The sequence below is a fragment of the Crinia signifera genome, chromosome 8 (assembly GCF_055691185.1).
Source record: "Crinia signifera chromosome 8, ASM5569118v1, whole genome shotgun sequence".
Lineage (NCBI taxonomy): Eukaryota > Metazoa > Chordata > Amphibia > Anura > Myobatrachidae > Crinia > Crinia signifera.
Window position 1 is genome coordinate 169,915,182 of NC_139224.1, and position 27,146 is coordinate 169,942,327.

Below are 27,146 nucleotides of genomic sequence, written 5' to 3' on the forward strand. Positions count from 1 at the left end.
GCTTTCCAACGAGCCCAGCCCCATGTCTCTAGCCCCCCGGGAACCGGAGATATCGCCTGGCAAAGCTGTAACATTTTTCCCCATAATAATATGGGACTCGTCAATTCCGACCCCCACCCGGTGCCGACGGCTGCCAGTTCCCCCCCTGCCATCACAGGAGCTTGTGGTTGATGTCATTTAATTCCAAATCGCTGGGCCTTCAATATGATACCAGGATGGTCCATATCGGTCAATCGGTTCCAGAGATATAGCATGTAAATCGATTTTTTTATTTTTGAAATGTAATTTCATGGCTGTTCATGTTCTTTGAGGGCAGATTACTCTAGAACCAAACGTTCCAGTTTCACTGGACCAAAATCATTCAAAGCCCACTCAAAAGTTCTTCAATATGATACTTGTCTCATGTAAATGGGTCAGTTGGTTCCGAAGATATAGCCGGTTAAATTAGATAACTGGTTAAAGGGGGGGAAGGGGTGGTTTTCTCTCCCCCTCACACCAGAAAATGCAGGGACTAGGCTGGTGTAAAAGGGGCCAACCTGGGAATGCATTTTCTGGTGTGAAATGGGTATTATTTCAAATAGCCGGGACCTGCAGTGCTCGGAATACAGCCAGGCTCTGCCACTGTCAGTGGCTATCACTTCTGCCTGGCGGCGGCTGTCCCCCATTTACCACGAGCATGTATTCCCCATTGGCAATGAGCATGTAATCCCACATGGCAACGAGCATGGAACCTCTGGCAATGAGCATGGAACCCTTGGCAATGAGCATGTAGATAAGCAGCACTTACTGTATGTAGCATAATTTTTAATAGGCATTATGGTGTTTGGCATAATACATAATGGACATCATGCCGTGTAACTTAACGTGCAATGGACATTATGGTGTCAATGTTTAATGCGCGACTTTGGTGGACAATGTCCCTGTTTATGAAGCGTATTGTGAATTTTGTCTTAATCTGTGTGGCATTATGTGAATTTTGTCTCAATCCGTGTGGCATTATGTGAATTTTGTCTCAATCCGTGTGGCATTATGTGAATTTTGTCTCAATCCGTGTGGCATTATGTGAATTTTGGCTCAATACGTGTGGCATTATTTGAATTTTGGCTCAATCCATGTGGCATTATGTGAATTTTGGCTTAATCCATATGGCATCTTATGAATTTGGCTCAATCCATGTGGCATTTTGTGAATTTTGGCTCAATCCGTGTGGCATTATGTGAATTTTGACACAATCCATGTGGCATTGTTTGAATTTTGGCTCATTCCATTTGGCATCATGTGTAAGGGGCAAGTATAATGGTGTCTAGTATTTTGTAGCATAATGTGTAGAAGTTGTATATGGTGTTGTACACTACACTCAAGGACATGCCCCCTGTTGAGTGGCCACACCCCCTTTTCCGGCGCGCGCACAACTACATCCTTCACTTTTGTTGCCATGGTGGGCCTATTTTTAATCCCATTGCCACCCTCTCTCTGCCGCTCTCTTAGCATGTACCCTGGCACCACTAACACTGGCCCTCCCCCACCTAAACCCTCTTTTATCATGGTGCCCCCCCTGTCATTTTATCCTGGATCCGCCCCTGCTGCACCCGGTACCTTAAGGGTTAAGATACGGCAAGGGAAGGCCATTGACCATGATTTCAAATCATTGATGATTTCTGACAAACAGTTTTGCCATTGACAGGGGAGGACCAGATGGTTTTCCCCCATTGATTGTATCTGTAAGCATAGCTCCGCCCCCTGACACCCATAAAGTCCCAGCCCCAGGTTCTGAACGGCCCACAGGCTAGTCAGTAAAAGAACAGGGATGACCATCGGTTTGTGTAAGCATCGATGGTCATATATTGAATAGTGTGTAGCCATTGATGGTCCCTCGCCAGTTCACCATCGGTGGCAACAGAGCCATAGCTTCCTACATTAATTATTACATTGTGTACAAATAGGGCAATGAGCATTTATTGCTTACACTGTCACACTGCAGCTCTGCTTTGTTGTACAGTATGATGTATGGGCAGCACGGACGGTGTAATGGTTAGTATTACCGCCTCGCAGCGCTGAGATCATGGGTTCTATCCCCACCATGTGTTATATATACGGGGCAGCACGGACGTGTAATGGTTAGTATTACCGCCTCACAGCGCTGAGATCATGGGCTCGATTTCCTCTAAGACCCTAACATGTGGAGTTTGTATATTCTCCTCGTGTTTGCGTGGGTTTCCTCTGGGTACTCCTGTTCTTCTCATGATCCAAAAATATCCCGGTAGGTAAATTGGCTTTAAACTGGAATTATTTGTTACCCTAATGTGGGTCCGTGTAAATGTGGTAGTTGTCACGATGCCTGGCGAAGCACCCCGTGACGCAGCGGACTAAGTGGAGTGTCACGTTGCCTGGCGAGGCACCACGTGACCTCCCAGACTGCGGAAGATGGACAGATAGGCGTGAGCCCAGCAGCTGGGACCGCTGTTTAGGACGGCCACAGCGAAACCTACTCTGACTCTATTGAGTCCCCCGGGTAGGTGGAAAACCCCTGCAGAGAGCTAGGCTTCGCCTGTAGCCGCCGCGTTCGAATGAGCTGGTTAAGCCGGCTCAGACCCCGATGCAGCCAGGTGTTAGGAAATGACAAGGGGAGAACGACCACCAGGGGGTGACACAAGAGGAAACACTGGCTAACGGGCCTAGCTGGGAAAAGCCCCTAACTGACCGGCACCGGGCCAAGGACGGGACGAAGCGACCCAGTCGCAAACACCAAATACAGGGGAAACACAGAATACGACAACTACTCCCCAACACTAGGGAAAGGGGGAAAAGAGGGGAACCCCTGCCTGACGACACTAGGGAGACAGAACTGGAGGGACAGAGAAAAGGAGGGAGGAACGCAGAAACCACAACAGGATCACCCCACGGAGGGGGGGTAAAGGCCACGGCGGGCCACAGATGTAAAGAGAAATATCACCGGGCTCCCAAGGAGCACTTACGTGACCCACGAAAGATGTGAACCGTAGAATCCACGCAGGCTCTGACCCGGGATCAGATGGAAACAGGAAACCAAAACGGGACCAGAAGGCAAGAGAATCCAGGCACACCAGGAACCAGGCAATCTACAGGCACGGGCAAGAGAACTGGAGACCAGGCAGGGCAGGACTACCAGCGACCGGGTATATTAGCTGCAAGGCTATAACCGGCGCCATCTTGGTTGTACACATCCCTTAAAAGGGATGGTGCAGCCTATCAGTGCCCCTTGTGCTGCCGAGCCCCCCGCCTGTAGCGTGGCCGAGCGTAACCCTCCCGGCGTCCCCCGTTGCCTGGCAACCGCTGATCGGCTGCCGGAGGACGCCGGGGAACACTTGACGCGGGACTCCGTCGGGCGGAGGTGACGTCACCCCGTCGGGCGGAAGTCCCGTCCAGACGCTCGGCGAAGCTGGGCGGAAGCGCTGTGTGCGCTGCCCGCACAGCCTCCCCCAGCCGCCGAGCGCTCCTGACAGTACCCCCCCCCTTGAGGAGGGGTCAACAAACCCCTACCACCGGGTTTGCCAGGAAACTCCCTAAAGAAATTTCTCTTAAGATTGGGAGCATGCAGATCCTCATCCAAGACCCATGATCTCTCCTCCGGACCAAAACCCCTCCAGTGAACAAGAAACTGAAGAGAGCCTCTGGAGATCTTGGAGTCCAGTATCTTTTCAACCCGAAACTCTTGCTGTCCCCGAACGGTCACAGGAGAGGACCTGGCAAGAATCGGACGTGGGAACCTCCGTGAAAAGAATACTGGTTTAAGTAAGGATGCATGGAAGGTGCTGGCGATCTTGAGGGACTTAGGCAGCAGAAGACGAAATGCCACCGGATTAACCCTCTTGACAATCCGATAGGGGCCGATGTACTTAGGCCCTAACCTCGCCGATGGTTGGCGAAGCTTGATGTTACGGGTGGATAACCAAACCCAATCTCCCACCTTAAACCGGCAAGGCCGCCTGGATCTGTCTGCGCACACCTTTTCCTTTAGGCCCGCCTCTTTAAGGGCCTCATGGGTTCTCTTCCAAATTCCCCTTAAACGAGCAGCCGCAGAGGATGGAGGAACAGGGGTTTCAGGTCCAAGAGCATTAACTCGAGGATGACATCCATACACCACAAAGAAAGGTGAGGCCTTCGAAGCTGAATGGCAAGCGTTATTATACGCAAATTCCGCAAAAGGAAGAAGACCCACCCAATCATTCTGTAATTTGGACACAAAACACCGTAAATATTGTTTTAATGACTGGTTCAAGCGTTCCGTCTGTCCATTTGCCTGTGGGTGGAAAGCAGACGTGAGACTGGTCTTAATTCTAAGAGAGGCGCAAAAGAGTCTCCAAAATTGAGCCACAAACTGTGGACCACGGTCTGACACAATATCTGTGGGTAAGCCATGAAGTTTGAAAATATGTTGAAGGAACAACTCCACCAACTCTTTGGCCGAGGGTAGCTGTTTCAAAGCCACAAAGTGCGCCATTTTGGAAAATCTGTCCACGACCACCCAAATGACCTGACAATGGGAAGAGACAGGCAAACCAACAATAAAATCCATGGCCAGATGTGACCAAGGCCTGGAAGGAATGGGCAAGGGTAGCAGTCTCCCCAGTGGCCGGGCTCTAGGGACTTTAAATCGGGCACACACCGGGCAAGACAGAACAAATTCTCTAGTGTCCCGTAACATCCCTGGCCACCAAACTGACCGGGAGAGAAGATCAAATGTCTTGGCCACCCCAGGATGCCCAGCGACTCTAGACTCGTGCAGCTCTGACAATACCTTGCGCCGCAAGGTCTCTGGGACGAATAATCGAGACGCAGGCGTCTGGACTGGCGCTTGGGACTGCGCCTGATGGATGAGATCCATCAAGGACTGATTCAACCCCACAAGAAAAAAAGAAGAGGGCAAAATGGGAATTTTGCTGGTCCTACTCTCGTGTTCGGGAAGAAAACAGCGTGAAAGGGCGTCTGCTTGTATGTTCTTAGAGCCCGGTCTATAGGAGATAACAAAGTTGAACCGCATAAAGAATAGTGCCCACCGAGCCTGGCGAGCATTGAGTCTCTTGGCAGTCTCGATGTACTGTAAGTTCTTGTGATCCGTAAGAACCAAGATCTGATGAACCGCACCCTCCAACCAATGCCGCCATTCATCAAAGGCCCATTTCACTGCCAGCAACTCTCGATTGCCTACATCGTAATTGACCTCGGCGGAAGAAAATTTCCTTGACATAAATGCACAAGGATGCAATTCGAGAGATTCAGAGTCCCGTTGAGATAGAACAGCTCCAGCCCCAACCTCGGAGGCATCCACCTCCACAATGAACGGGAGTTCCGGATCTGGGTGTCTTAAAACCGGGGCAGACATGAACGCTTTCTTCAAGGTCTCAAAAGCTTGCACCGCCTTAGGAGACCATGTAGCTGGGTCCGCTCCTTTCCTCGTCAAGGCCACAAGAGGAGCCACAATAGAGGAAAATGACCAGATAAAGCGTCTATAATAATTAGCAAAGCCCAAAAAACGTTGGATGGCCTTCAAATGAGTGGGTCTAACCCAGTTCACAATGGCTTGGAGTTTCTTCGGATCCATCTGGAATCCTCGAGAAGAGATGATATATCCCAAGAAGGAAACTTGCGGCATCTCGAATTCGCACTTCTCCAACTTGGCGAACAAACGATTCTCCCGCAGTTTCTGCAAGACTTGTCTAACCTGATTTCTGTGCTCCTCCAAATCCTGAGAAAAAATCAAGATGTCATCCAGGTAGACGACCACAAATCTACCCAGAAATTCACGGAGGACATCATTGATAAAATCTTGAAAAACGGCGGGGGCATTGGAGAGGCCAAAGGGCATTACTAAGTACTCGTAATGCCCCGTCTGAGTACTAAACGCCGTCTTCCACTCGTCTCCCTCTTTAATCCGCACAAGATTATAAGCCCCTCTAAGATCAATCTTGGTAAAGATGGTGGCAGCACTTAGCTGATCGAAAAGGACCGAAATCAAGGGAAGAGGGTACGTGTTCTTGACAGTAATCTTGTTGAGAGCACGAAAGTCAATACAGGGCCTAAGGGACCCGTCCTTCTTGGCCACAAAGAAAAAGCCCGCACTAAGGGGGGACTTAGAGGGTCGGATAAATCCCTTCTGAAGACTCTCCTGCACATACTCCTCCATGGCCCTTGTCTCGGGAAGGGAAAGGGAATACAATCTCCCCTTGGGTAACGGAGCATTGGGAATCAGATTAATGGCACAGTCATAAGGACGATGTGGGGGAAGACTGTCAGCCTCCCCTTTAGAGAACACATCCGCAAAATTACTATAGGGAGTAGGGACCGAAGAAACTGATACTGAGGCTTGCAACAGAGAAAACTGAATACAATGCTCTGAACAAAAAGGACTCCAGCGGGCAATCTGTCCCGCTTCCCAATCGATAACTGGATTGTGTCTCACCAACCAAGGATGACCTAAAACAATGGGGACCACCGGACACGAAATGAGAAAAAAAGAAATGACCTCAGTATGAGTGAGCCCGACAGTGAGACCCACCGGGGGTGTCTGATAGCAAACTGCCCCATTGGGAAGAATACTCCCGTCAATCCCTCTAAGGGTAATGTGCCCTTCGAGCTTAAGAAAGGGAATACCCAGCCCATGGGCTATCGAAACATCCAAAAAATTCCCGGCCGCCCCGCTATCGATAAAGGCAGTACCAGAGAAGACCTTTTCCAGAAAGGAAACCTGACAGGGAGCTAAAATCGAGTTTTGGGAGGAGAAAAGCTGCAGGCCTAAGTGAACCTCCTCCTGATTCACTTGGCCTGAGCTTTTACTGGCTTCACTGGACAATTCCGTAGGAGGTGACCCTTCCCTCCGCAATATAGGCACAGACCCGTACTAAACCGCCGAGCTCTTTCTTCGGCAGGAATACGGGTGGCTCCTACTTGCATAGGCTCTTCGTCCTCGTCAGGAACAGCCGAGACAAAGGGAAGAGGCCTAGCTTGCGCACCCCGCTCTGACCGTCGCTCCCGACGGTCAATTCGGATCGCCAACTCCATGAGTTTATCCAAGGAGTTGGGAACCGGATATTGAATTAGGCTGTCCTTGATGGCATCGGACAGCCCGCAACGGAACTGACTCCTGAGAGCCGGGTCATTCCAGCCACAGTCGTTAGACCAACGCCGAAATTCGGTGCAGTACACCTCCGCTGGATTTCTACCCTGCTTGGTGAGTCTCTGCAGAGGCCTCCCGATCAGGATCATCGTAAAGGAGTCCTAAGGAGCTAAAGAAATTATCCACTGAGGACAGAGCGGGACTATCAGCGGGTAAACCGAATGCCCAGGTTTGTGGATCGCCCTGTAACAAGGACATAACCAACCCCACCCGCTGGGATTCGGTACCAGAAGACCGGGGTCTAGTCCGAAAATATAACTTACAACTCTCCTTGAAGTTAAAGAAGGCCTTACGGTCACCAGAAAAACGATCAGGCAAATTCATCTTGGGCTCAGCGGGCCCAGGGTCCGGGGAGCGACCCCGCTGTCCCTGGGAATTCACCTTAAGGGACAGCTCCCGCACCATCTGGGTTAACCCCTGGACCTGTTCTGCAAACGCCTGTTGTGTTGGATTCATAACGGAAATCCAACCTAAAGTTGCTATATAAGGATACTTTTATATAACCTGTATGGCCGGTTATAATGTCACGATGCCTGGCGAAGCACCCCGTGACGCAGCGGACTAAGCGGAGTGTCACGTTGCCTGGCGAGGCACCACGTGACCTCCCAGACTGCGGAAGACGGACAGATAGGCGTGAGCCCAGCAGCTGGGACCGCTGTTTAGGACGGCCACAGCGAAACCTACTCTGACTCTATTGAGTCCCCCGGGTAGGTGGAAAACCCCTGCAGAGAGCTAGGCTTCGCCTGTAGCCGCCGCGTTCGAATGAGCTGGTTAAGCCGGCTCAGACCCCGATGCAGCCAGGTGTTAGGAAATGACAAGGGGAGAACGACCACCAGGGGGTGACACAAGAGGAAACACTGGCTAACGGGCCTAGCTGGGAAAAGCCCCTAACTGACCGGCACCGGGCCAAGGACGGGACGAAGCGACCCAGTCGCAAACACCAAATACAGGGGAAACACAGAATACGACAACTACTCCCCAACACCAGGGAAAGGGGGAAAAGAGGGGAACCCCTGCCTGACGACACTAGGGAGACAGAACTGGAGGGACAGAGAAAAGGAGGGAGGAACGCAGAAACCACAACAGTAGTAGGGAATATAGATTGTAAGCTCCACTGAAGCAGGAACTGATGTAAATGGTTTACTCTGTACAGCGCTGCGGAATATGTGTGCGCTATATAAATAACTGGTACTATTAGTCTCTGTACAGCGCTGCGGAATATGTGTGTGCTATATTAATAACTGGTAATAATAGTCTCTGTACAGCGCTGCGGAATATGTGTGTACTATATAATAACTGGTAATAATATTCTCTGTACAGTGCTGCGGAATATGTGTGTGCTATATAAATAACTGGTAATAATAATCTCTGTACAGCGCTGCGGAATATGTGTGCGCTATATAATAACTGGTAATAATATTCTCTGTACAGTGCTGCGGAATATGTGTGCGCTATATAATAACTGGTAATAATAGTCTCTGTACAGCGCTGCAGAATATGTGTGCGCTATATAATAACTGGTAATAATATTCTCTGTACAGCGCTGCGGAATATGTGTGCGCTATATAATAACTGGTAATAATATTCTCTGTACAGCGCTGCGGAATATGTGTATGCTATATTAATAACTGGTAATAATAGTCTCTGTACAGCGATGTGGAATATGTGTGCGCTATATAATAACTGGTAATAATAGTCTCTGTACAGTGCTGCAGAATATGTGTGCGCTATATAATAACTGGTAATAATAGTCTCTGTACAGCGCTGCGGAATATGTGTGCGCTATATAATAACTGGTAATAATAGTCTCTGTACAGCGCTGCGGAATATGTGTGCGCTATATAATAACTGGTAATAATAATCTCTGTACAGCGCTGCGGAATATGTGTGCGCTATATAAATAACTGGCACTAATAGTCTCTGTACAGCGCTGCGGAATATGTGTGCGCTATATAAATAACTGGTAATAAATAAATAATATAATATTTGACCCAGAATACCCATGTAACTAACATGTGCAGAACAAGAACATCAGTCCCCGTGTGAACACAGCCCTTTCCTCAGTTCAGAAGGGGAAACACCATGTGAGCCGAAGGCACTCATGCCAGTTTTACCTCAAACCTGAATAAAGGCAACTGAACCGCATATGTGTGAGTGTAAGGTGTGATACTGAAAGTGTTCTCACTTCCTTCATCCAATGCTGCTTATACACAATGTATATTAATATGGGAACAAGACAATAGCACAGAACCCAGAAACATTTGTAAGGGGAAGAAGTTGGCATCCTGACGTTCACAATGTTGGTGGCCGAAGACTGGCACCAGAACTCCGACACCGCTCAGATCCCTGCACCGGAATCCCAACAGCCAGTTCTAGTATGCCTAGTGAGGGTTAGGCTGTGGGTGGGTGGGGAGTTTGAAGGGGAGGGTTAGGGTTAGACTGTAGGAGGGGAAGTTAGGGTTATGTTTTGGGGGATGGGAGGAGAAGACAAGGTTAGGCTGTGGGAGGGTTAGAGTTAGGGTTGGGCTGCAGGATGGAAGGTTATGGTTAGGTTGCAGAAAGGGAGGTTAGGGTTAGGCTGTGGGAGGTAGGGGGAGGTAATGCTCACGCACTAGGGGGATGTCACATCCACCGTGGCGTTTGCCCAAGACCCCTGTGCTGTGCTCAGCCCTGGACCCTCTGGGTACACTAGAATCATGGCGCTCACCTCTGCTCGTGTCTCTGGCTTCACAGGGGTACATATGGCCGTGCTGTCATCGCGTGGTGACACCGGTGTGTTGTGCTCCAGTGTCATGCAGGATATGGGTAGCATGCCGCCATGTGTGTTTGTGCCTGGTCAGCGTCTGAGTAAAGGCCGGTGCTTGCGCAGCTGCGTATCATCAGGGCCGTCTAGAATCTGTCACCCTCTCTGGCGGGCGCCATCTTCTTGGTTTCCCCAGCCTCTCCTGCACAGCTCCGCCTCCCTGTCTGATTGTCTGACCAATCCCGGCACAGCTCACCTGGTAAGTACTGGCTGCTCAGGCTAGTCCAGCAGTCAGTACAATGATGTCCACCCTGCAGCATCATTGCTCCTTCCTGGCTCTGTAGTTTTGCTACAATCCTGAGCTTCTCCCTGAAGAGATCCTGCTGGCCGTTCACTGCTTCACGTACCACCGGACTCTGCTTACCGCCAATGTGGACCACGCAAGGTCAGGTCCTCTAAGGGGTCTCACCTTGCTACTCTCCGGACGGTTACTTCCACGGTTACCTCTGGCAGCAGCCACGGCCTCATACAGCAAAGGACAACTCTTCTTCATTCATTATTAATCTTCCACCAACCATCCAATCCTCCAATCTTCAACCAACCATCCAATCCTCCAATCTTCAACCAACCATCCAATCCTCCAATCTTCACCCAACCATCCAATCCTCCAATCTCCAACCATCCAATCATCCAATCTTCAACCAATCCTCCAATCTTCCAATCTCCAATCAACCATCCAATCTTCCAATCTCTAACCAATCATCCAATCTTCAACCAATCCTCCAATCTTCCAATCTCCAACCAATCATCCAATCTTCCAATCTTCAACCAATCCTCCAATCTTCAACCAATCCTCCAATCTTCACCCAACCATCCAATCCTCCAATCTCCAATCAATCATCCAATCTTCCAATCAATCATTCAATCTTCCAATCTGCAATACAATCTTCATTCGTTCTTCAAATGATCCAATCCTCAATTCCTTCTGCAACCCTTAAGTATTCAACTCCAGTTTATATTCAGTTCCACTCTTCAAATGATGTTGCAATATTCTTCAAGTACCAAGCTTCATCATCTATTACAATAACCTACTGGACAATCTCCTATATATTTGGCTACATCTGTCACTCAAAGTGGGTGTCTGTGTCTATAACGCTCTGTTCCTGGACTTTCCTCTTAATGTGTGATTGCCTTCATCTGTGCTGAACACCTTTCTGAGAAATTAACCTGTTTAAAACAGGTGATGGCAATCATACATTAAGGGGAAGTCTAGAAACAGAGCATTGTGTCCCTCCTGGAGAGGGTCATGTTGGGAGGTATGTGACAGAGAACCAGCCCAGTGAGCCCACAGACAGTGCCAGACACCCACTGCCTTCCCATGTTGCCCAGCACTGCTACTCCACAGCCACCAGGTGAGCGCCCCCCTCCCGCGATTTGCGACAAAACCTCCCCCCCCCCGCGCCCCCCCCCCCCTCCCGCGATTCGTGGCAAAAACACCCGCTCCCCCGCGACCCCCCCTACCGCGATTCGCAGCAAAAAGAACCCCCCCACGACCCCTCCCGCAATTCGCGGCATAACCACCACCCCGCGACCCCCCCTCCCGCGAATCGCGGCAAACCCTCCCCCGTGACCCCCCCGATTCGCGGAAAAAACACCCCCCCCCCGCGACCTCCCTCCCGCGATTCGCGGCAAAAAGAACCCCCCCGCGACCCTCCTTGCACGATTGGCGGCACCCCCCCTGCGACCCCCCCCGCAATTCGCAGCAGCCCCAGGATTAAATGGCACATGCAAAACACTGACATGGCTATGGTCGACAATGAAAAAGGTTGACATGAGTTTTTGAAGATTTATTTTTTAATTTTTTTAATTTTTTCATATTCATTGTCATGTGTCGACATGGACACCAATGAAGTGGCACACTTATGTCAACATTTACATGTGTTGACCTTTCTGTGTTGATTTTTTCTTGTGGCGATTCGCGTCACACCCCCCCGCAACCCCCCCTCCCGCGATTCGCGGCACCCCCGTGACCCCCCACCTCCCGCAATTCGCGGCAACCCCCCACCGGAACCCCTGTGAACCCCGCCCTCCCGCGATTCGCGGCACCCACCCCCGCGACCCCCCCTCCCGCAATTCGCGGCACCCCCCCCGTGATTCGCGGCAGCTCCAGATATAAATTGCACATGAAAAACACTGACATGGCTATGGTCGACAATGAAAAAGGTTGACATGAGTTTTTGAAGTTTTTTTGTCATTTTTTGAATATTTTTATATTCATTCTCATGTGTCGACATGGACACCAATGAAGTGCCACACTTATGTCAACATTTACATGTGTTGACCTTTCTGTGTTGATTTTTTTCTTGTGGCGATTCGCGTCACACCCTCCGCAACCCCCCCTCCGGCGATTCGCGGCACCCCGGCACCCCCCCGCGACCCCCCCCCCTCCCGCAATTTGCGGCAATCCCCCGCCGGAACCCCCATGAACCCCGCTCTCCCGCGGCACCCACTCCCCGCAACCCCCCCCTCCCGCAAATCGCGGCACCCCCCGCGATTCGCGGCAGCCCCAGGATTAAATGGCACATGCAAAACACTGGCACGGCTATGGTCGACAATGAAAAAGGTTGACATGAGTTTTTGAAGATTTATTTCATTTTTTGAATGTTTTCATATTCATTGTCATGTGTCAACATGGACACCAATGAAGTGGCACACTTATGTCAACATTTACATGTGTTGACCTTTCTGTGTTGATTTTTTCTTGTGGCGATTCGCGTCACACCCCCCCGCAACCCCCCCCGCGATTCGCGGCACCCCCCGTGACCCCCCACCTCCCGCAATTCGCGGCAACCCCCCACCGGAACCCCTGTGAACCCCGCCCTCCCGCGATTCGCGGCACCCACCCCCGCGACCCCCCCTCCCGCAATTCGCGGCACCCCCCGTGATTCGCGGCACCCACCCCCGCGACCCCCCCCTCCCGCAATTCGCGGCACCCCCCGTGATTCGCGGCAGCTCCAGAATTAAATTGCACATGGAAAACACTGACATGGCTATGGTCGACAATGAAAAAGGTTGACATGAGTTTTTGAAGTTTTTTTTTCATTTTTTGAATATTTTCATATTCATTCTCATGTGTCGACATGGACACAATGAAGTGCCACACTTATGTCAACATTTACATGTGTTGACCTTTCTGTGTTGATTTTTTCTTGTGGCGATTTGCGTCACACCCCCCCACCCCCACCCCCCCACAACCCCCACTCCCGCGATTCACGGCACACACACACACACACACCTCCCCCGCGATTCTCGGCACCCCACCCCGTGACCCCCCCTCCCGTGATTCACGGCACACCCCCGTGACCCCCCCTCCCATGATTCGCCGTAACCCCCCCGCCCGCGATTCGCGGCACCCACCCCCGCGACCCCCCCTCCCGCAATTCGCGGCACCCCCCCGCGATTCGCGGCAGCTCCAGAATTAAATTGCACATGGAAAACACTGACATGGCTATGGTCGACAATGAAAAAGGTTGACATGAGTTTTTGAAGTTTTTTTTTTCATTTTTTGAATGTTTTCATATTCATTCTCATGTGTCGACATGGACACCAATGAAGTGCCACACTTATGTCAACATTTACATGTGTTGACCTTTCTGTGTTGATTTTTTCTTGTGGCGATTCGCGTCACACCCCCCCCCCCACACCCCCCCCCGCAACCCCCACTCCCGCGATTCACGGCACACACACACCCCCCCGCGATTCTCGGCACCCCACCCCGTGACCCCCCCTCCCGTGATTCACGGCACACCCCCTGCAACCCCCCCTACCATGATTCGCCGCAACCCCCGCCCCCGTAACCCCCCTCCCGCGATTTGCGGCAACCCACCCCGCGACCCCCCTCCCGCGATTCTCTGCAATCCCTCCCCTCCCGCGATTCGCAGCATCCACCCCCCCACAACCCCCCCCTCCTGCAATTCGCGGCACCCTCCGCGACCCCCCCTCCCGCGATTCGCGGACACCTAAGTTGCAATACAGGGCATCTTTCATACAATTCTAACCATATTTCTCATATACAAACGTTCACAAATTAAGGGGGCGCAGCCCCTTACGACGGTGTGAAGAGCGCCCGTAGGGCGCGATGAATCACCTAGTTGACTTTATATTTGCATATTTGCCATATACCGTTTTATACCATCATTATCACTGTCTGCAATATCTTTATTAAATTCATTATATTTTATCCTCATTGTTTCCTCTATTCTGTCGTGGATGCAACCCCCATACGTCAAAGCACCCAGCTTACGATACTCTGCAGCTGGTGCTACTCCAGACGTTACAGGGGACAGTTAGGGTTAGGCTGTGGGAGGTCGGAGGAGGTAATGCTCAGGCACTAGGGGGACAGTTAGGGTTAGGCTGTGGGAGGTATGGGAAGGTAATGCTCAGGCACTAGGGGGCAGTTAGGGTTAGGCTGTGGGAAGTCGGAGGAGGTAATGCTCAGGCACTAGGGGGACAGTTAGGGTTAGGCTGTGGGAGGTCGTAGGAGGTAATGCTCAGGCACTAGGGGGACAGTTAGGGTTAGGCTGTGGGAGGTAGGGGGAGGTAATGCTAAGGCACTAGGGCAGGGCTGGGCAACACCGGCCCTCCAGATGTTGATGGCCACATGGCCACATAGCAAAACTACTGCAAAGCATCCTGGGATGTGTAGTTCATTAACATCTGGAGGGCCGGTGTTGCCCAGCCCTGCACTAGGGGGACAGTTAGGGTTAGGCTGTGGGAGGTAGGGGAAGGTAATGCTCAGGCACTAGGGGGCAGTTAGGGTTAGGCTGTGGGAGGTAGTGGGAGGTAATGCTGAGGCACTAGGGGGACAGTTAGGGTTAGGATGTGGGAGGTAGGGGCGGTAATGCTCAGGCACTAGAGGGACAGTTATGGTTAGGCTGTGGGAGGTCGGAGGAGGTAATGCTCAGGCACTAGGGGGACAGTTAGGGTTAGGCTGTGGGAGGTCGGAGGAGGTAATGCTCAGGCACTAGGGGGACAGTTAGGGTTAGGCTGTGGGAGGTAGGAGGAGGTAATGCTCAGGCACTAGGGGGACAGTTATGGTTAGGCTGTGGGAGGTAGGGGGAGGTAATGCTCAGGCACTAGGGGAACAGTTACGGTTAGGCTGTGGGAGGTAGGGGGAGGTAATGCTCAGGCTCTAGGGGGACAGTTAGGGTTAGGCTGTGGGAGGTAGGGGGAGGTAATGCTCAGGCACTAGGGGGACAGTTAGGGTTAGGCTGTGGGAGGTCAGAGGAGGTAATGCTCAGGCACTAGGGGGACAGTTAGGGTTAGGCTGTGGGAGGTTGGAGGAGGTAATGCTCAGACACTAGGGGGACAGTTAGGGTTAGGCTGTGGGAGGCAGGGGAGGTAATGCTCAGGCACTAGGGGGACAGTTAGGGTTAGGCTGTGGGAGGTCGGAGGAGGTAACGCTCAGGCACTAGGGGGGCAGTTAGGGTTAGGCTGTGGGATGTAGGGGGAGGTAACGCTCAGGCACTAAGGGGGACAGTTAGGGTTAGGCTGTGGGAGGTCAGAGGAGGTAATGCTCAGGCACTAGGGGGACAGTTAGGGTTAGGCTGTGGGAGGTCAGAGGAGGTAATGCTCAGGCACTAGGGGGACAGTTAGGGTTAGGCTGTGGGATGTAGGGGGAGGTAATGCTTAGGCACTAGGGGGGCAGTTAGGGTTAGGCTGTGGGAGGTCGGAGGTAATGCTCAGGCACTAGGGGGACGATTAGGGTTAGGCTGTGGGATGTAGGGGGAGGTAATGCTTAGGCACTAGGGGGGCAGTTAGGGTTAGGCTGTGGGAGGTCGGAGGTAATGCTCAGGCACTAGGGGGACGATTAGGGTTAGGCTGTGGGGGGAAGGGGGAGGTAACGCTCAGGCACTAGGGGGACAGTTAGGGTTAGGCTGTGGGGAGTAGGGGGAGGTAACGCTCAGGCACTAGGGGGACAGGTAGGGTTAGGCTGTGGGAGGTGCAGGTTCAGGCTGTGGATAGGGATGGTTAGGATTAGTTTACTATTCAGAAAGTATTGGTTTATACTGTAATAGCCATGACACCACTGTCGGTATTCCGACTGCCGGTACCGTGACTGTCAGGATCCCGTACCCAGCCCATTTCAGGGGACAGTAAGAATATATGAATCTTGCTCTGGATATGGAGCTGTGTTACCCCACGTCCTCGGGACTAGGAGCCTGATTCAGAGACTTGAAGAAGTTTTTGATATCTTCTCAGAATCCTGACAGGACAGCGCAATGCTCCGGAGCCGCGGGATGTGTCCTGTGATTCAGCTGCATCTCTAGTTGCAACGCGCAAAGACGCAGCAGTGATGTAAACAGCAGCGTCCGCCTCTCAATCACCCTCTAAGTCAGGGGATTTTTGTGCCAAGGGCCGTTTGTATGGGGGAAAAATCTTTTGGTCCATATGTTACAAATTGTCCTGCTGCAGCCGTCGCACGCTCCGGCTGCTGCCGCTGAAGAGGACTGACAGTCTCCAGCTGCTGTTGATTAAGAGGAATCTTGCGAGAACTACCGACCTCTCGTGAGAATTCCCCTGTACTTGACTCCCGGCTAAGCCGCCGGACGGGTGGGCGGGCCACTCAGACCGGCTACTGGGGCCGCATACAGCCCCCGGGCCTGAGGTTCCCCACCCCTGCTCTAAGTGTTAGAAACTGATAAATGTTTCAAAGAAAACAAGATTTATAATTGCAGTATAGAAAAAAATATAATTTAGGTTTTTATCTTGCTGATATTGACAAATACAATTTGCTTGTCAGTAATTGAGAAAGAAAATGATATAGATACAATGTTATGCTATTAAGTGCTATCGTTCTGCCTGGGAATTAACTCAGCAAACTGACATCTGCCACCTCTAGGGTCACACCAGGGTGGATGGTGAAGAAAATAATTACCGCATCTGCTCTGGGAATTTACAGCGGACTGACCAATGGGGCAATTAAAGAAGCCCTCCCAGGTTGTTCTGGGCCCAGGTCTGATGGAGGGGCCCAGTGGGGGTTCCATTACCTCGCACCAGCAGCTGCTGCAGCTCATCTCAAATCAGCACAAGCTGCTGTGTGCTGAGCTTCGGTGCGGCCGGGGAGGGGCTTAAAGTTTTTGTAGTTTATTTTGAGGGTGCTTGGCCACGTCTCCCACAATTAGGTCACACCCCTTTAAAACTACCTGGGCCCGGTAAGGTGTTCTACTTCCCTGCCTACAGTCAGCATCTCTAAAGTTTTATGTTTGACAAATTGTTGAAAGGTTTCTTTGAAAAAAGTCAGACATTTTTGTAACATGCTCGGAGTGACAAGAAAGATGCTACTGGGCCGGGGTCCCGGGAGAAATGACAGAGCATAACCCTACTGTATGTTGCAGAATCTAGCTTGGACCCAGGGACCGCTGACGTTACTGATGTCACTGGTTACTAGTGGATTGATAGTCCTGATTCTCATGAATAGTGGATTAGTCGGCTAATGGCTGACTCCGCTAAACGTCGGTAATGAGAAGCCATTAATGAAACCCCAACAATATAAATAACACAGCACTTTGTTCTCCTGGCTCCCACTGTTCATCTGTCTTTGCTGAGGGAAGGAAAGTGACAGAACCATCACTGGGAGAGGGCAGTCACCCGGACACAGGACGGCCCTCTATTTATTTATTTATTTACAGTGTCTTATATAGCGCAGTAGATTCCGTTACAGTGTCTTATATAGAGCAGCAGATTCCGTTGCAGTGTCTTATATAGAGCAGCAGATTCCGTTACAGTGTCTTATATAGCGCCGCAGATTCCGTTACAGTGTCTTATATAGCGCAGCAGATATCATTACAGTGTCTTATATAGCGCAGCACATTCCGTTACAGTGTCTTATATAGCGCAGCAGGTTCCATTACAGTGTCAGATAGCGCAGCAGAATCCGTTACAGCGTCTTATATAGCGCAGCAGATACCATTACAGTGTCTTATATAGCGCAGCAGATTCCCTTACCGTTTCTTATATATCGCAGCAGATTCCGTTACAGTTTCTTATATATCGCAGCAGATTCCATTACCGTGTCTTATATAGCGCAGCAGATTCCGTTACAGTGTCTTATATAGCGCAGCAGATTCCATTAGTGTGTTATATAGCGCAGCAGATTCAGTTACAGTGTCTTATATATCGCAGCATATTCCGTTACAGCGTCTTATATAGCGCAGCATATTCCGTTACAGCGTCTTATATAGCGCAGCAGATTCTGTTACAGTGTCTTATATAGCGCAGCAGATTCCGTTGCAGTGTCTTATATAGCGAGCAGGTTCCATTACAGTGTCTAATATAGCGCAGTAGATTCCGTTACAGTGTCTTATATAGCGCAGCACATTCCGTTACAGTGTCTTATATAGCGCAGCAGATTCCGTTACAGTGTCTTATATAGCGCAGCGGATTCCGTTACAGTGTCTTATATAGCGCAGCAGATTCCATTAGTGTCTTATATAGCGCAGCAGATTCCGTTACAGTTTCTTATATAGTGCAGCGGATTCTGTTACAGCGTCTTATATAGCGCAGCAGGTTCCATTACAGTGTCTTATATAGCGCAGCAGATTCCGTTACAGTATCTTATATATCGCAGCAGATTCCATTACAGTGTCTTATATAGCGCAGCAGATTCCGTTACAGTGTCTTATATAGCACAGCAGATTCCGTTACAGTGTCTTATATAGCACAGCAGATTCCGTTACAGTGTCTTATATAGCGCAGCAGATTCCGTTACATTGTGTTATATAGCGCAGAAGATTCAGTTACAGTGTCTTATATAGCGCAGCAGATTGCATTACAGTGTCTTATATAGCGCAGCAGATTCCGTTACAGTGTCGTATATAGCGCAGCAGATTCCGTTACAGTGTCTTATATAGCGCAGCAGATTCCGTTAGTGTCGATGCTTCTTTTATTGAAGATTTCATCCATATGTACAAAAATTTAAAAACCAGTATATACATAATAAATAAGGAAAGTAATGAATACATATACCTAGAATCAAAATAGCACAAGAACAAAACATATAGCAATCTGCCTCATATAAACCAAAACATATATATATATATATATATATATAGAATTATAAATGAAACTATAACATTAAAGAAAAAAATTTGAAACCCATTTTTTACTAAGAGAATCACTTATCCATCATCTTTTATCCATCATTCATCCCCATACTCCCCATATATTCATCATTCAAGCCTCGAGGAAACCATCAACATGCAAAACAATTTAACCACCCAACCATCACCACACCCTTGATACCCACCACCTTGAAACATAAACTTATATAACCCATGCCCACAAGACATTCATTTAAATCAAACACTCCCCCCTTACATTCAATTCACCAACATAAATTAAATAAGACTTATGCTAGGGATGTGTATATAAACCTTTCCTTTAAAAAAAATGAAGGAAAACATGCACTACGTGTTTAAAGAAGAAAAGTTCCCAGAAGGTCCGGGATTACACCAGACGCCACCTACTAAGGAGGTTTCAGCTGGCCCCACAGGCGAGACCAGCTGATAGCATCTAGCTTTTCCCTTTCCTTATCCATCACCACCTTTACATCCTGTAGGATAAGATCCACCACCATCCTAAGAGGAAGGACCTTTTTCCTGATTCCAATATGACACCGTGCATGCCACGTGTGGTACCTAACAACTAAACTAACTATATAAATGGTGCACAAATCAAAATCCCCATATCTCTTGAAAGCACCGTAGGCCCATTCCGGATAACTAAGCCCCGAAAGACAAGGAATGCCCAGTGAGATTGACACCGATCTATAAACTTCAACATTGAAGGGACACTTAAGAAAAAAGTGGTCTATAGTCTCCTCCTCCCCAAGACATTCCTCCCGTGGACAACCACGATCATTGGTCCTTTTAAACTTAAGGTTCCCTCCAACATAGAGCTTCCCTTGGAACGAGAGCCAGGCAATGTCTCTAAAATTCAGAGGGATCCGTCGGTCATTGAGCAACTTCAACCCAGCTGAACAGACGGTGCCTGGACAATCTCTCAAAGCCAGCGGGGCCAGGAAGTAGATTTGCAAGACCCTCTTCCCCAACTCCTTCCTCGAGAGGTCCCTTACATCTCCAACTGCCACACCCCACTTGGTAATCATCCTAATGGCCAGAATCACGTAGATCGGAAGGTATCCTCTGCCAGTCCAGGGCTTTTTCAGTCGGCCTCCCTCTATCCACGCTCTGGAAAAGGGATTCCACCACTCCAGAAAACCCTGTACCCATCGAGGGGGGTCTTCCATAAAGATGCTACCAATATTCAGCTTTAGAAAAGCTGTTGTGAAGAAGACTACAGGGTTGACCATATCTTGGCCTCCCTCTGCCCTCGATCTGTACACAATACCTCTCTTGACCATGTTCATCTTGTTTCCCCAAAACATGTGGAAAAACAGAGAACATAGTCTGGACCACAGCGATTGTGGCAAACAACAGACGTAGCTGACATACATGAACATTGGTACCAAATAGGTCTTGCATATGTCCACCCTTTCCCTCAGGGAAAATTTTTTACTTTTCCATAGGTTTACTTTCTTGGTCGCATCCTCCAGCTTCCTTTCCCAATTTGCTGTGGCATAATCACCATGGTCGAAATGGATGCCTAAAACTTTGATGCTATCACTGGCCACGGGGAAGGTGTCCGGGAGGGGAAACTCCTTCCCTCCCTCCCCCATCCAGAAAACTTCACTCTTGTCTTTGTTCACTTTTGAACCGGAAGTCACAGAGTAATTCTGGACTAGTTGGTCAATGACACCCGCCTCTGCCACAGATGACAGAATTATGGTGACATCGTCCGCATAGGCTGTCACCCTTAGCGTGAAATCCGGAGCCAGCTGCAGTCCCTCCAATGCGCTGTTCTCAATCCTCCTTATCAGAGGATCGATCGCAAAAACATAGAGAAGAGAGCTCAGGGGGCATCCCTGACGTACTCCCGAGTCCACACTAAAGGAGGGCCCTACCCAACCATTGACAAGAGGGAAGCTCTCGGCCTTACTATATAGAATTTTGAGCCAATCTACCATCTTCCCCGGGAAGCCATACCTTTCCAGTAAAGCCCAGAGGTACTTATGGTTGACACGGTCAAAAGCCTTGGATTGGTCCAAAGCCAGCAGATATTTTCCAAACTTTCCAGCCCTACACCGCTCCACGGCCTCCCGGACACCAAGGACTGCACTAAAGGTGCTACGCCCTTTCACGGTGCAATGCTGGGAAGATGAAAGAAGAGCTTTTGAGAACTCTATTATTCTGTTGAAAAATACTTTTGCCAAAATCTTTCTATCTGTATTGAGGAGGGCGATGGGGCGCCAATTCTCAATACGAGTACGATCCTTACCTTTGAACAACAGAATAAGCGCCGACCGTCTCATGGAAGGAGACAGTTCACCTTTCTCCAAACAGGTATTAAACACCTCCGTAAGACGGGGAGCGATGACATCAGACAGTTCTTTATAAAATTCCGATGTTAGACCATCAGGTCCGGGTGACTTCTTTGGTGACAATCCACCAATCGCTTCCCTCACTTCTTCTACACTTATTCTGTTGCACAAACAATCAAGAGAGGTACCTGGATTCACCAGACCTGGGGTCTCCCTCAGAAACGATTCCATCTTTTCTCCGATAAGTGATTTCTCAGACAGAAGGTCAGAGTAATAGTCCTTCACAACTCTCAGGATGCCTTCTTTCCCCTCCTGAAGCACACCCTGATTGTCATGTAGACCTCTGATTTCCTTAACTTCAGTCCTCCTCTTACAATCCTGGTAGGGATCCGGCGAGTGGTATGTACCGAAATCCCTCTCCAGGGTCAAAGAAGCTAACCGATTATATTGGTATTCCTTCATCTGAGCCTTCACTCTGGAGATTTCCCCACCATCTCCATTCTCAGAGATCAGGAAATCTAATTCCCTTTTCAGAGCATAGTAGGTATTTTTTTTTATCAAGTTCTTTTTCCTTACCAGCCTCTTGAAGAAACCCTGGACTTTCTTTTTAAAAACCTCCCACCACTCAGATCTACTCCATCCTGCCTCCAACAGCGATTCATGATCCATCAGGAGATCTCTGAGAGACTGCATCACGCCCTCATTCTTCAGGAGTTCAGCATTCAACCTCCATAGACCCCTCCCTTTCTGGATGGTCTCTGAAGCATTCAAGGAGAAAGAGAAAAAACAGTGGTCAGAGAATTCTACTGGCTCTACCTTGGGGGGCAGAGTTTTCGAACCTCCTTTAACAAAAAATCTATCTATTCTAGACCTACGCTTACCACAAAAATAAGTGAAACCCGTGAGGTCTGGGAAATGCTTGACATGAACATCCTCCAGACCAGCCTGTCCTACCATACTAACTAAGAAATTTGCATCATAGCCCAGGGTCTTATTATTTTTGGGCCCTCCTCTATCTTTTGGCCTGGTGACAGTGTTAAAGTCACCACCAAAAATGACCTGCTGAGCTGTGAACAGAAAAGGTTTTATTAACCCGAAAAGACATTTCCTGTCCCAAGGTGATTGGGGGCCATAGATGTTAATTAGCCTCAGGTCCTGTCCCCTAAGGTTAACGTCCAAAACTATACACCTTCCTACCTCCAGTTCTACAAATCTATTTATGGTTACCTTGTCGGTAAAAAGAACCGCCACCCCACTGTAGGGCTCAGCCGCAAGAGACCAAAACGAGGGACCCCTGGTCCATTCCCTCTTAGCCCTATGCAGGACCTCGAGGGTTCTCGTTCTGGTCTCCTGAAGGAAAAGTATGTCAAAATCCTTGCCATTCAAAAAATCATAGGCCATAAGCTGGGCCCTACCAGATGATATTGATGCCACATTAAGAGTGGCACATTTAATGAGATGGGGATCCATAAATAAATTTGTAAAGGATTTAACATAAGCTCTTATTTATTTCACCATTACCATCACCATCCATTCTCTCTCCTCCACCCATGTCATTCGTGACCACTTCCATACCTTCAGACAAACCATCTGGGTTTACGCTGATGTCTGGCGGTTTACTTTCCTTATCTATTTCTGGGTTGCTTTCAGTTGGAATATTTGCCTCAGGAGTTTTGCTCTTTTGAAGTTTAGATTTCCTAAGGGCATCTTCACCTGATACTTCCGATTCTTCATGGGCTATTCTTTTATTAGCTTTACCTTTTGTGGCCCTGATATTGGTACTAATATTGCTTGCCCCTTTCCTATGCTTAGAGGTCTCCTTCTCCCTCTGTTCACTTTGCCTGTCTTTAATTTTGTCAATTATTTTCTCAATTTTTTTTTTTTTTCCACTTGGTTTGAAAACTAGGCCTTCTTTTTGTTTAACTATATCACCCTCACCAATCCCAGACTCCTCTTCATCCTCACTCTCAGAGAAAGCTAGGAATCTGTTTGAAAGATTTAGGTTGGTTTCTATCACCTTTTTACAGGACTTTTTCCCTTTTTTTTTACCATTTGAAAAGGTTCCTCTTCTCCTTTTGAGTCTGCCACCCACTCTACTTGCTGGTCTTTATTAATTATGGCTTTTGCATAATTTTCGTTACTCTGTGGATTGTTTGTGGGATTCTTAGCAGAATTTGGGCACCTGCTGTATGGGTGTCCCACCTGGCCACACAGGTTGCATTTCACCTTATTGCACGTGTTTGAAGCATGGCCGACTTCATTACACATGTTACATTTCTGTTCCCCACATTCACTGCTATTATGACCGATCTGGCCACATTTGAAACACGTGCGGGGCTGGTCAGGGTAGAATACTTGGATCCTATCTCTACCAATATACGCCGCCGATGGTAGGTGCAAGGTCTTTCCCTCTATCTGATGTAATTTTACCAGGACCGACCAAGCACCTCCCCACACTCCAAGCGTATACCCAATTTTAGTGAGTTTGCTCTTGACTGTGCAATTTCTGTTTAACCAAAATTCAATATCCTCGGCTGGAATTAAGTCATTCCTGACTAAGATCTTAATTCTCACATACTCAGGCCTGGAGGATGTGGCCGTCACTATAAAACCCTCATATTTTTCCTCTGCTTTTTTCCTCTCCCATTCTTCAAACACTTTGTGCATCTTATAAGGGGATAAGAAACTCACATCAAAGAAGGGAGATCTGTCGGGGTGTATACACGCCGACAGATCACCGGCATGGCAATTTAGAGAAAAAATCATATTTAAAAAGTCTGACTGCGAGGGGGTTTCTGTTTTGCCAATCCATTTAAATTGGAGCAAGTGACGCCTACCATAAGAACTCTTTACAGGCCCTTCATGATTTAAGACATTTTCTTTCATGCCTTCATTTTGACAAACTGCCTTTGCATAAGATATTGGTGTCGACACATCATTTGCAACATTTTCAATACTTTTCTGTTTGTTAATTTGACTAGAAATTAGCTTTAAGGCACCCCTTGCACCTTCAGGTGCACCAATGGCCCCAAAAACAGTCTCAAAAACAACCATTTCATTACTGTTTAAAGTGTCCACATTTAGTCTTTTTTGACCCTGTGTCAGCATTTCACATGTCGACTTTTTCCCAACATTACCTTCTGCTGTTATAACAGGTTCACAAGAAATCACCACATTATTACTTTTACTTGAGAAAGACACTTTCTTTTTCTCAGTTTCACATGCATGACTTGGCCCTGCAACTTGACTGTCTATCACATTTTTAACAGCCTTTCCTTTTTTGTACTTTAAGACATCAGAAATCAGTGCCGCTTTTTCCAATACTGCTTTACATTCTGAGGCTGAAAGACAGTCTGGTAAGTTACTCTGGTGTTCCTTGAAGACCACAGGGGTCCCCAGGAACGCACTGTCCTCCTCTGGCTCATTCATCACATAATCAGTACTTACAGTGTCCTGGGGATCCCCTGCCTTGGTCTTACTCACTGCTGCTCCTGTTGTGATGAACCCAGACGGCACCTCTCTCTCTCCTCCGATCACTGCCGGTTTCACACTCGCTGTTTTAGCCACAGTTAGCATCTTGCCTGCAGCCTCTGTCCCGTTCAGTGTTTCCTTGTCAGATTCCTCTAGCATAGTAGCTGCCACGTTCTCAGGTTTCACTGCAGGTGTCTTCCTGGTTCCCTCACTGCTGGAATCTAGGTCAGAGCACAGCTTGACAGCGTGGGAAAGATTAACCACCTGGTGTGCAGTTGACTCATGCAGTGCTGGAGATTTTTCACAGCTGATGCCATCCATCTCTTTAAGCTGTATACGGCGTTCTATCTTATTCAGACTTTTTAAATGTCTTGAGACAATGTTATCCAGTGTGCACTGATCCCATTTGGAAATAGCATTGCGTTTTTCCTTGGCTTTCTGCAGCTTACGGTTAACAAACACTATTTCACGTCTCAAGTCCTGCAGACACATCAAATCAAAGTGCCTGTCTTCATCTTCATCAAAAGAAGATTCACTCAACAGCATGAAACTTGTACCCCCCACGGCAGTTGTTTCTTTGCCACCGCTGGATGCTTTCGCAGCAGGTTCTCCCATCTCTTCTCCCCGCACCAGGCTAGGTGCAGGGGTACCTCCGGGATCTTCTGGGGGGTCCTTCATGCCACTGTTCTCATCTGCAGCCATGATTTCAGGTACTGGGTCAGATCTTCTGGACCTTGTAGCTGCACCAGTCCTGGGGGTCTTAGGGCCAGCTTTGCGGGCTGCTGGTCTCCTGCTGACACCCTTCACCATTATGCTCTTTTGCTCCAGGCAACCCCGCACCGGGTGCTTGCCTTTTGCTTTTCCCAGGAAAGGTGCCCCAAGCCTGGGGAAGCTGGGGGCGGAACTCTCACTGCACTGGAAGGCTGGAGCTCACACTCTGCACGTCTGCTCAGGTAGGCTACAAACGTTACAGTGTCTTATATAGCGCAGCAGATTCCGTTACAGTTTCTTATATAGTGCAGCGGATTCCGTTACAGTGTCTTATATAGTGCAGCAGATTCCGTTACAGTGTCTTATATAGCGCAGCAGATTCCGTTACAGTGTTTTATATAGCGCAGCAGATTCCGTTACAGTGTCTTATATAGCGCAGCAGATTCCGTTACAGCGTCTTATATAGCGCAGCAGATTCCGTTACAGTATCTTATATAGCGCAGCAGATTCCGTTACAGCGTCTTATATAGCGCAGCAGATACCGTTACAGTGTCTTATATAGCGCAGCAGATTCCGTTACCGTTTCTTATATATCGCAGCAGATTCCGTTACAGTTTCTTATATATCGCAGCAGATTCCATTACCGTGTCTTATATAGCGCAGCAGATTCCGTTACAGTGTCTTATATAGCGCAGCAGATTCCATTAGTGTGTTATATAGCGCAGCAGATTCAGTTACAGTGTCTTATATATCGCAGCATATTCCGTTACAGCGTCTTATATAGCGCAGCATATTCCGTTACAGCGTCTTATATAGCGCAGCAGATTCTGTTACAGTGTCTTATATAGCGCAGCAGATTCCGTTGCAGTGTCTTATATAGCGAGCAGGTTCCATTACAGTGTCTTATATAGCGCAGTAGATTCCGTTACAGTGTCTTATATAGCGCAACACATTCCGTTACAGTGTCTTATATAGCGCAGCAGATTCCGTTACAGTGTCTTATATAGCGCAGCGGATTCCGTTACAGTGTCTTATATAGCGCAGCAGATTCCATTAGTGTCTTATATAGCGCAGCAGATTCCGTTACAGTTTCTTATATAGTGCAGCGGATTCTGTTACAGCGTCTTATATAGCGCAGCAGGTTCCATTACAGTGTCTTATATAGCGCAGCAGATTCCGTTACAGTATCTTATATATCACAGCAGATTCCATTACAGTGTCTTATATAGCGCAGCAGATTCCGTTACAGTGTCTTATATAGCACAGCAGATTCCGTTACAGTGTCTTATATAGCACAGCAGATTCCGTTACAGTGTCTTATATAGCGAAGCAGATTCCGTTACATTGTGTTATATAGCGCAGAAGATTCAGTTACAGTGTCTTATATAGCGCAGCAGATTCCGTTACAGTGTCGTATATAGCGCAGCAGATTCCGTTACAGTGTCTTATATAGCGCAGCAGATTCCGTTAGTGTCTTATATAGCGCAGCAGATTCCGTTACAGTTTCTTATATAGTGCAGCGGATTCCGTTACAGTGTCTTATATAGTGCAGCAGATTCCGTTACAGTGTCTTATATAGTGCAGCAGATTCCGTTACAGTGTCTTATATAGCGCAGCAGATTCCGTTA

The 27,146-nt window shown here is 48.7% G+C and overlaps 1 protein-coding gene across 4 annotated transcripts in view; it reads right to left on the reverse strand.

Annotated features, from left to right (window-relative positions):
• Positions 1–25,778, reverse strand: part of ZRANB2 (zinc finger RANBP2-type containing 2) — a 232,149-nt gene extending 206,371 nt beyond the window's left edge. For 3 of the 4 annotated variants that reach the window (XR_014454542.1, XR_014454543.1, XM_083157752.1), the window contains exon 1: positions 24,784–25,778. Coding sequence is in view for 2 of the 4 variants with exons in the window: in XM_083157752.1 (XP_083013878.1) it covers positions 24,784–25,617 (834 nt within the window). In the remaining 2 variants the exon portion in view is untranslated. The remainder of the gene's footprint in view (positions 1–24,783) is intronic. The other variant, XM_083157753.1, reaches the window with a different exon arrangement.
• Between the last annotated feature and the right edge of the window lie 1,368 nt (positions 25,779–27,146).